Consider the following 10878-nt stretch of genomic DNA (forward strand, 5'->3'; position numbering starts at 1 on the left):
ATAACATTTCCCATTTTGAGAGGCCGAGCCTGATAATCAAATACTTCTTACCCTTAGAGGATGGATTCTGCAAAGCATAAAAGCTCCTAGAAAAAGCCTGCTCCAGGGAAACTAGTAATAAATCCCACTGAACTCCCATGTTCTTTCATCAAAGCCCCAGGCTCTAAGCAAGCCAGTCATCCCAGTCTTTATATTCTAGGGATGCTGCTTCAAAGGCCAACGATGAAGAAGCGCTAATGGTTCAAAAGGAAGCACCTGTGAATGAAGCCTGTTTCCAGCCAATAAATGGCCTGAACCCTCTTTTTTTTTTTGCAGACTCTCCTTCTGGGGGTAATTTTAAGAAAGATCAGGTGTGCTTTAATCTCCACTTAGCTTCTCCAATTAGAGAATAAGAAACAGCAGCACAAAACTTAAAATGAGGGAAAAAAAAAAAAAGGGAAAAAGAAAAGGGTGCGATCAAGAATTGGACCAAAGCCTTGAGCTCCTTAAAAAAATGTAATGCCTTTTGCCTTGCTCTACCTTGCTTTGTTAGAACACTGTCAAGATGTAAAGGTAATCCCTCAGCAGTCTCTGCTGGAAAAACGGGGAAAGTTTTCCCCTCGAGAATCCTGATACCTGCAGGTCTATTTGCTTTGCTTTTTTAGAATGATAAAGGTAAACTAAAGAGCACCTTTCTTTGAGGGCAGGAAATTTGGGGCAAAATTTGTCACTAGCCTGGTCACAATTAAACACTGGGTGATCAGCCAATCACAAACACCGACTGGCTTCTCCACGAAAAAAGAATCTCTTGGGCCCTGCTTAAAATTATCAGGTGCTTGACTTTTCCTAATTCCATTCAGAGTCCAGTGTATGCAGCCTGGCTGAGATCCTTATTTGTGAGGACCTGGGGCCTTTAATTTCCTTAACGAGGAGTGATTGATGCTCAGAAGCACACTGACTAGCTGAGATGAGATGGTTGCGTTGTGCTCTGAATTCACATTGGCTGATTTAAAAAGAAAAAAAAAAGCTTAAAGTAAGAAATTGGTTTATTGGTTGTTTGGCTGATAAAAGGTTTTTTGAGAGGGTTGCTATGGTTTTGTATATCAATTACACAGAGCGGTGTCGCTCTGAGTTGGAGGGTCAGACAGCCACCTACGTAAGGTGCTGCTGTGAAAATAGGGTGTTTGTAAGATCTTTTCTACTCTGGCTTTAAATTGGGAAATGAGGTTGTCCCTCGCTAGTGCTTCCCAGGGTTGTTGCCTGGCCCTTGCTGTACGTAAATACAGCTGAGGCTGTTCCTTTGAAGTGAAGACGCAGCCTCAAGGAGGTGGGAGGAATTGAGGAAATGATGCTTCCCTCCCTGCCAAGTTTCTTCTTAAATTCAGCGTCTCGGCTTCCAAACCAAACCATGTTAGCTGTGGCTGGGTGACAGAAAATCCCCATCCCGAGCGGGAGTTTCGGACCCTGCATCCAAGCTCCCCTCACGCGAGTGGGACCTGGCAGCCGTACAACTCTGGCTGGAAGCGTTGCTTTGGCAGCTCCTACCCTCAACAAATTACCAGCTCTGCGGAAGGCAGCAAGTAGTGAGGAGCTACAAGGTAAGAGCAAGCGTGTTTTCTCCAACAGCATTTTTGTATATATTGGACTGCTGGAAGGAAAAGTGGGGGGCAGAGGTGGATGGCAGGAGTTGTACCGTACAAGCCCCTAACGCTTCTTCTGCGTAGAATGAATCCCCTATTTAACTATGTGCAGGAAAAGGAAACTAGGGTTTTTACCAGGGGTATTATTCTAGCTCTGCTGGTTCCTCAAATTATAAATTCTTGCGGGCAAGCGTTACCTTTGTTTTATAGAGACCCGAGTGCGCTTGGCACTTTCAATAATAGTCCGGTGAGTGTTTACTTAAGGCTTCCCTATTCACGGTGAACAAATACGGGATAAGCTTATAATAAAATACCCAATAACTTATTGCAGAAGTTCTACAGTAAAAGATAATTTAGTATTCAAGAATTCAAAGCACTATATTAACAAATGTACATTGCTCCAGAGATGCAAGCTCTTTTTAGCTGTACAAATACTGAGAATAGATCCTTAGCATTTCTTTTACAACTTTATGTTTTGGCCCTGTTTCTTAACAGTCTTTTGATGAGACAAAAGAAATTTGTAAAGTAGATTTTTTAACCTCTTGAGCTGTTTGGGAAAAGTGTAATGTTTTCTTTTAGCATTTAGCTCTGGCGCCTTCATACGTCTCCTAGTGTCTTTGTAGCCGATGGTAATCACTGAAATCCGCCCTAGTGCAGAAGTTTTTACGTTGTCGTCTGAATTTCATGCTGTACACACAACCAAACACCAAGGAAATCTGTAACACTGCCCATCCTATAATGCAAAGCTATCCCCGGGAGTGAGCAGGATAGGAAGCCTGTCTTCCCCGTGCATGCGTCACGAGATGGCACTACAGGACAGAGTCCTCCCTGTCCTCAAAGTTTGGCGGACAGAAGGGAGGCAGAAAGGAGCACTGGGGTAACCCACGTGTAGGTGAGTTGGAGACCCAGCAAGTCAGAGCAACCTCCTCTTAGGCCCAAGAAATCTTCTCATCTGCTGGGGGTTCAGGGCTTTGCCGCCTCCGTAACAGCAGCAGCTTCACGTGGAAGTATTGCAGAAGCTCAGCGTGCTTTGAGGGAAATAGAATTCATGTTCTGGAGAAATGGGGTCCGGCTCAGAGCACAGCAGTGTCTTTTCCCTTTACAGAATGGCTTTGTGCTGACTAGCAAGTTGAAGCTCCAGCAACGGAAGCAGAAGGATCCAGAGTACGTGAGCTTTGCCCGTGTACCCTGTTCTATTACACTCAAAAAGTGAGTTAAGCTCAAAAATGCTGTGAAATAAAAATGGCAAAAATCAGTGCTTGTTGCAGCTGCCAGAAAATGACCATTTGGGAAGGTTTTCTGTCCGATGTCCTACGTTTCAGTTGCTTCCTTCCTGGCTACATCTTTCTAGCCAGGCAATCTGTTGTCCTTCATGCTAAGCAGGGCATGTTCCAGAGAGAGCACCATTGGGCTAGCTTCTTGTCACTCACATGGGTTTGTTAACGAATAAAAAGCAAATCCTGGGTTAGCTGAAAGCCTGCCAGGTAGTTCACAGCAGGTGCCTTTTCTCCAGCCTGCATGGTACATACAAATAGGATGTTATTCTCACCCCATCGCTATTCCTTTGTTTGGGAGGTGTGGGATTTCAGTCCAGTCTCCCTTTCCATTGCTATTATCTGTTACCCTTAGGGCTTTTTCTACAGGTATGTCCCTGGGTTGAGGTCCTCTGCTTTCTCAGCAGATCTCCTGCTCTCCAGAGAAGGCTCAGGGGACACAGAATTGTCATCGACTTTAAACTTTGAGACAATCCTGGCGGTTTCCTGCGTGATCTCAAAATGTTTGAGCTGCTGTCTCCCTCCTGAGCGCTGCTTGGGTGTGCTTGTGTCGGTCGAGCTGTTCCTGCTCCTAGTGCTCTCCTCCAGGACGTCCTTTGTCGTGGAGCTGCTGTCGGTAGGGTTGCCTTCTGCACCAGCCTCCATTGCCACGTTGGCTAATGTGGTAGTCCTCAGGGGCAAATTGGAAGGCTTGGGAATGACTGGTTTCGTTTTTGCCTGTGTTCGAATGTATTTTACAGGCTGTCGGCTGAAATGGCATCTGGGCTGGGTCCCAAGGACCGTGTCCGAATCACTGTCTGTCTTTTCCTGCACAGAGTCCTCCAGGTCCTCCAGCTCAGAGCCAATACTTGTATTCATCTCTGAACAAAAAATTAGACAGTTCTCTTAGAACAGTGAGACAAGGTTACTATGACAAACAATTTTGGCTGATGACTTCTCTGCCTGTTAGAAAGGACACCGAAATCCCTCCTGCGTTTACAGGCTGAAACGCCTCTCTCTAACAGCTTCGTTAATCAGGAGCAATCACAAGGTATGCATTTGAACGAGGTATAAGATATGAATCAGGTTTATATTCTTAAAGCTGTCCTCGGTGCATTAAAGCCAGGAGAGCTGACAGAGGTGACTGTGGGCTCGAGAGCTGAGAGGCAGCAGCAGGGAAAAGCCCTTCCTGAGAACAGCAGAAAACGTGCTTGTGATTTCATGCGAGCTACGTGGCGGTTGCTCTGCGATAGGTTATCTGCACAAAGACTGAGCAGCGATGCCGAAGAGGCCCCAGCTATGCTTTCTCTGCTGTGTAATGTAGAGGCAGGCAGGAGGTGTGAAAACCAGCAAACATAGTACAAGACAACCTATAACAGCATCGCGATCACCACTTTATTTACCTAGGGCATCCACGCTTAATGGACTGTGGGCTCCCTCCAGAGTCAGCTCATTGACGGCTTCCCTGGAAGACGAGTTATCGGAGACACAGTCCACATTTAAACCATGCTTGGAGGAGAAATTCTGTTGGAAAAAGCCACGAGTGTTTATACAAGACTCTTATTTGACATGAAGATACTGTCAACTCCCACTTTACCCCAAATGCTGTTAGAGGAGGACACCACTTGAGCTGAAAATGCCTTGATTTCTCTTAGATTATCTAACACTTGGGGGAATAGGCAGGGAGCTTGCGGAAGGTCACCGGGCAGGGCCATGAGAGAAAATTATGGTTCAAGACCTACCAACTCCAGCATTTGTGCCATAACTGCCACAAAACTCGCCCCAGAAAGCAGCCGCTGCTTTCTGCAGCGCAGCAGTGTGCTGAGACCAATTCCCGTGTCCGGCAGGACACTGAAGTAGCCCATTTCAGAACAAAAAGGGGAAACATCAGAAACCAAGCCGTTAACTGTAGCATAGTAATTGTGGTCAAATGCAAATGGGAGGATGAGTGAAGGACGTGAGAGCGCCTGGGAGTTGTAGTTGGTATGGAACCAGCGTGAGTTTGCACAAGGAGCAGGTCACCTGGGCAGGGGCTCCAGAGGTCGGTTTTATTAATGGCAAAATGAGAGTGCCCTTGGAAGCAACTCCCCTTTTTAAAGGTTTGTGACACCTTCTGTGGAATTCAGTCACGCTGCAGAAGCGGGTAAAAATAGCTTTGAAAACAGTCAAAGGCAATAGTTGTGTGTATCTCAAAGTGCTTTCTGTGAAGGTTTATTAATCCTGTAGGACTTCTGCATGCAAGAAGTGAATTGTGTCTACCCTGGTGATTTTATTTCAACTGTAATCATAGTTATTCTCGTTTCTGCTTCCTCAGTGAGCTGGACCTGTAGATATAGCAGCGTTACTGCGCGTCAGACATGGATATGGTCACTGCAGACACGCTGTCTTGCACACAAGCACCCATGACTCAAAAGCAGGAGGCAGAGAGTCCCCGAACCCGCATCTCGCTCCCTTTGGCTTAACTTTAGGAAAGTCATTTCCTCTTTCTTGCTCATCAAACCAGCTGTGAAAAGGGAAAAAAAACCACCGTGTCCCAGTTCAGGGATGCTATGCCCATTTGTGTTTTTAAAGTGCTGTGAAATAAGTTGTGAAATATTGTGAGGAAAGAGCTGTGGAGCTTGGGAAGAACACAGAACACTCAGCAGTGGGGGAGGGAAAACAGGGTCTGTGGCCACTGCTCAGGGATGCAGCAGAGCCCTGTAGGGCTGTACCCGAGAATGTGCCGGGTCTTAAGTGCACGTAGCTGCTTCCAAAGTCGTAGAGCTGTTTACAGAGAGAAACAGCAGTGTCCTAAGCAATTTAGTATGGAGAACCCCACAATTTTTCAGAATGACTGGGATCTAAAGCATGGAGCAAAGCCACCATCCAGAGTGGTCTGAGAAGCTGCTGAGTGATCTGTAGCTTCTAATTTTTTTTTTCCTGGTTCTCCCACTCCATGTGTAACAGGCTCTCTGCTCCTTCCTCTCAGAATAACCCTTTGATAGCAAACGGTTTTGTTATCCGTGAAAAAAATTTCTCTTTAATTGCTAGTCCACCTTCCTGTCTTTACAGCAGGGTCAGTAAGCCCAGCTCAGTGTCTGGGAGCTCTACCTCTAGAGTTATATTCTGGATTGTGTTTGGGCTCTGAGGTCCTTCATCCTTTTCTGTCGATGGTTCTTGCGAAGGATTTTCACATCCAAGGGATAAGGATGAAGGCAGGTCATCCATCCCAAACACCCTTTCGTAGTTCTGAATGAGAAACTCCACAATCTGGGCTTGATACCCAGAGTCAACAAGGCATGACATTGAGACATCGCTCCCTGAGCCTGGCCGGATCAGAGTTGGCCCAAATACTATGCCCAGGTTGTTTGGGGACATCTTGTTCTCTTCGTATTTCTCTGCCACCCTGGGGAAGGGAAACAGGACCGTTAGGGGCTTCCCAGCTCTCAACCCGAATGCATTGAGTACACAGATGGAATGCACCAAAACCCCCATTTCCTAGTAGAGAGTGAAACCCCCTCTTTTACGGAGAACAGAGCTCTGGTCTGTGCAGGGAAACTCCGGAGAAAAATCTCAGAAGCTGCCTGGATCTGCCTGGATGGTGCCGCCCTAATGAGAGTGGCTGTTTCTTGTGACCCGCGTTCAGAGCTGGGTGAAAGGGGCTTGATTCGTGTTATTCCTTGACCTCTTGCTCTGCACTTTAACTATGAAGCATTATCAGGGAGGACCTTCTGGTCCTTCTCGGTCATTAAGACTGTCCCCTCATCGTTTCAAGATGGTCCTTTCCATGAATGAATTTTTTTACCCTCCTCACAACTGCCTGCTTGGCTCTAGATCAGCCCTCTCCCAGGTCAAGGAAGCCCAGATGCTCTTCTCGTACACACGTGGTCCTGAGCTAGCCGCTCCTCTGGCAGCGAGGTCTCAACAGGGATCTCCTGTGGTCGGACCCGACGCTAACCAGCGTGACAGCCAGCACGCTCCTCACCTGTACAAGTGTGCAATAAGGTGCCGCAGAGTGTTGTAATTGCTTCCAGGCAACTTGCTCAGCAAGTCCTTCATGCTCTGGATGGGATCGGAAGGGAAGCCTGCGCAGTCCAACTTTTCCTCCCCAGGTTTTTGCAAATCTTTGGCAAGCGCAATGAGGTCATTATAGAGCTGGGACAGAAGCATCGGTGCCGAAAGCTGCAGCGAGAAGGGAGGAAAACAGCGTGTTACTTCATCCTGCTGGTCTGGCACCGAGGAATGCAGTCGGCTGAGACCTGCCCTCCCGGCAGAGATTTGGTACCCACTTCCTTCAGGAAATGCTTCAGCACCCCAGTGATGTCGTGGGGGGAGTGCTCGGAGAGCTCCACCAGGCTCTGTCCGTTCTCGAATGCCTGGCACAGCTTTTCCACCCGGGCTTTGGATCCACTTATCCGATATATCCCCTGCATGGTTAAGAGGGGGAGAGGTCAGGAGTTGTGGATACAGAGCAGAGAAGACCGAAGCAAGAATAACTGACTACTCACCTGCACCCCGAGGGCACGAGCTTCGATTTCCGAGGTGCATTTCACCACTATGAAGGGAACTTCCTCTGGGAAATCTCGAGGAACCTGCGTGAAGTCAATGCCAAAAAGAGGTACTCGGTTGGGCAACTTCTTGTGGCCGCAGGTGATGAGCAGATTCTCGAGACACTTCTTGTGGCAGGCCAGGCAGCACTGAAATGGCAGAACCACCCCGAGTTACGGTCTGGTTGTGGTCCAGCACTGCAGCAGGGGCTGAACTTGGAGGACTTCTCCCGTTCCCCCAGCCACCGAAGTCCCACCAGCCCCGAGAGGATTGTTTCAGGCAAGTGGCAGCTGGTGCCTTACTCGAGGATAGAAAAACACGCCTTGTGTGATGCAGAGGAAGAAAAAGCACAGAACTTTGCAGAGGGGCCCCTCGTTCCCGCAGACCTTCAGCGAGACGATGGTCACCCCAGGCTCCTACGGGAGGCATCTGCAATGACATCTTCTAGCCCTCACCTCCTCGCACTCAAAGCCGCTGACCATGAAGGTGTCGCACTCCCTGCACTTGGACGGTCCTCGCAGCTTCCGGAGCCGGTGGGTCTGTGCTGCGCTGGAGAGGAGGATGTTCTTAAACTGCTGCTGGGATGTACCGTTTTCTGCGGAAACAGCATTGAAGTGTGAAAAGGAACCGATACGTAAGCATGGCTTCCACCTCGTGAGTCAAATATGTGTGTGGCTCACCATTTTCAAAAGTTTGCAAGGAATCTCTCTCTTCAAAATCATCTGAGGAGGACATGGTGCTGGTGGATGGAGCTTTCAACAATTTCCTATTAGAGTTTCCTTGAGAAGAGAGAAAATATAAACAGCTGTTCTCGTCCTCATGATGCACAAAGTGGGTCAGTGTAGACTTTATTCCCGCTTTAGGCTTTTGGGCAATATTAGGCAAGAATTTCTGCGGCTCTCACCTGGGCTAGAATTGGGAGAGTCCAGGGATCGGGATTCACAACTCCCACCGAGGCTTTCTGTGTCGCTGCAGAGCGATTTGTTGGCACCTGCGGAAGGTGGACACGGTGACAGACCATCCTGAGCGCCCTTGGGATGCTTCAACACGGGGTTGAAGTCCAAACCAAGCTCCCAAGAAAATTCATAAATACTTGTCAATATTTTCTCCCAGTCTGAGCAAAGCCTCAGGTGCTGCCCTAAGAATTTGAGAAGCTCTCCCACCTCTTTGGCTACTAATCTAAATTAAACTACAGTGACTCGAGAGAAAATTGGGTCGTCTTTATTAAATTCAACCTACTCTGTTCACCGTTTGTGGAGAGCTGCTTTCTGGATGTATCTTCTGGAGTGCTCGCATCCTTTGCTGCGGAAGAGGGTCCAGTGTAATGCAATGCCATCTTCTTTTTGCCGCTGGGAGGGGACCTGAGAAGGGGTTGCAAACAGTTTTCCAGCAGGGAAGAATAACGGATAATGTTGCATCACGGAGGTGCCTTACGGGTGCCTGAGACAAAGCGTCTCTGTCAGGCAGCTTACAGGTGTAAACTGGGTTTTCAAGGAGCCTATAATAAACACTTGCACAAAGCTAGGAAAACAAATTTGTTCAATGTAATTTCACCTTTTCTATCCGCAGGCAAAATTCAGAAATCAAACAGTACCCACGTGAGAACAGAGCGATCCAAATCTTTGGCAAATGATAGAAATAACTGAAGGGACGTGGTACAGAACTGCTGCCCTGTGCTCAGCAGAAGGAACCAAGCACATCTTTAGAGATCTGTTCTCCATTAGCGGAGCTACGCAGAGAGAAAAGATCCTAACATCTGGGGCTGGGGGCTTTGCTGTAATTAGCAATCGCAACGCTGCAGTGTTGCCAGTGACTTTATAAATGTGTGTTAAACTTTTTTGTTGTTGTTCTGTGCACTATGTATTTCTGACCTTTCAGCTAGGATGTAAGTTTTGGACTTTCTTTTTTTTACCTCTGCCCTCCGGAAGCGAGTGGCTCGAATTCAAACACTTCCATATGAATGTCTCTCTTCTGCAGGGCCTGAATGAATTCCAGGTATTTCTCGCCCGCTTTGTATGGCTTGCAGACCTCGGACAGGTACTGGTATCCCACTGGAATCTGTTCTGACTGAGTCTGCCGCTGCTTGAACATCCTTAAAGTGACCTTACAGGGGGAAGAAAACAAAGAACCCTGTTGCTAGTCAAAGCCCAGGTGCTTTTTCCTCCCTTGGATCTCAGCCATTCACCAGTCTTCAGTTTTTCATTACCCAAACTCAGTTACCTGCACTTCTGCATATTGATAGTTCTACTTAACTGGTCAGATAAAAATTATTTGTCACTGTTTCTTGTTCTAGGATTTTTTCCCCCTAGACTTTTTCTATGGATATCTGTGTCCTCAAAGCAGTAGTAATTGAAAATGTGATTATATATCTGAGATCATTTGGTAGCAGGTCGGTAGCAAAGCAATGTCCAGAGCACTGCCCTAATTTCAACTGCTTGAGAACAGTCAGCTACAGGGTGGTTCAACAGTGAAATGGTGAAGAGCCTTAGAGGTCTTATCCCAAACAGCAGTTTCCCTGAAATGAGGATTAGAGGAGAAATAAGACTGCACGTACCCACGTCAGCACCTCATCCCCTTGGTAAATCAGCTTCCGAATATGGGAGACGATCCGTGCTCGTACTTTCTCCAGTTCTTGTCGTCGAAAGTTGGCATCGCTGATGCACGTCTTGTACAAAGCTTCTGTTTCCTGAACCTGTGCGCGATCAGAAATGGAGCAAAGGAGGAGAAAGTCACCAGGATGGGTGGGAAGATGCCGTAACGCGGCGCGTGGGATGGCTGGGAATACCAGCAGCCTGATCTGAACTCGTCACCTTGGCTTGTGCCTCTTCGCAAGAACGGCGTCGCTTCTCCAGCTGCTTGTTGGCGCTGCCGGGGTTGGTGATGGCTATGCTCTGGTATTCGTCCTCCGCCTTGGCACTCAAGTGCTTCGCTTTCTCCAGCTCCTCGCAGCGCTGTATGTATTGCAGGCGGGACTTGCGCAGGGATGACAAGGATTCATTCTTGAACAGGAAGAGGAACAGGTTTAGGAAGCCCGGCGAGGCAGTGGGAGGAAGAAGTCACAGCAGTACTCTGCTTATAAGGAAAGTGCCTGTCTCTTGGTTCAAATGGATATTATCGTTCAAATGGACATCAGTATTCTCTCTCCCTCTCCTCCCAAAGTTCAGGAGCTCTAAGGGTGTCCCTGGGTTTCCTCTACAGCTTAGTAAAGACCCAGCCGTCCTGGATCACGTTCTGCGAGGTGCCCAGGAGCATCTTCCTCCCCAGCAGGAAACCCTGGAGAAAAGGGCGGATGGTGAAGTGCTAGCAGGGTGTGTGCAGCTGGGTTTTGGCGGGGGGTCGCAGGCGCAGAGCCTGCCTTTGCAGGGGATCCCTCTCTGCTGAAGACGGCCTCGTGCCAGCGTGTGCAAACCCAAACTGCACCCTCACTCTGCCAGCCTCTGCAGTCGGCAGGAGGTGATGGGATCTAGCAGGTAGCACCG

At 48.1% G+C, this 10878-nt stretch overlaps 1 protein-coding gene across 1 annotated transcript in view; it reads right to left on the minus strand.

Moving 5' to 3' along the window:
* Positions 1-3256: 3256 nt before the first annotated feature.
* Positions 3257-10878, minus strand: part of GMIP (GEM interacting protein) — a 17432-nt gene continuing 9810 nt past the window's right edge. The window contains exons 9-21 of the mRNA XM_009328704.1: positions 10210-10398; positions 9954-10091; positions 9312-9502; positions 8639-8760; positions 8304-8390; positions 8080-8178; positions 7855-7994; positions 7360-7548; positions 7141-7278; positions 6837-7033; positions 5963-6257; positions 4283-4396; positions 3257-3751 (exon numbers count right to left, since the gene is read on the minus strand). Of these exons, the coding sequence (XP_009326979.1) occupies positions 3257-3751; positions 4283-4396; positions 5963-6257; positions 6837-7033; positions 7141-7278; positions 7360-7548; positions 7855-7994; positions 8080-8178; positions 8304-8390; positions 8639-8760; positions 9312-9502; positions 9954-10091; positions 10210-10398 (2394 nt within the window). The remainder of the gene's footprint in view (positions 3752-4282; positions 4397-5962; positions 6258-6836; positions 7034-7140; positions 7279-7359; positions 7549-7854; positions 7995-8079; positions 8179-8303; positions 8391-8638; positions 8761-9311; positions 9503-9953; positions 10092-10209; positions 10399-10878) is intronic.

This window comes from Pygoscelis adeliae, unplaced genomic scaffold (genome assembly GCF_000699105.1).
Source record: "Pygoscelis adeliae isolate BGI_AS28 unplaced genomic scaffold, ASM69910v1 Scaffold417, whole genome shotgun sequence".
Classification (NCBI taxonomy): Eukaryota; Metazoa; Chordata; class Aves; order Sphenisciformes; family Spheniscidae; genus Pygoscelis; species Pygoscelis adeliae.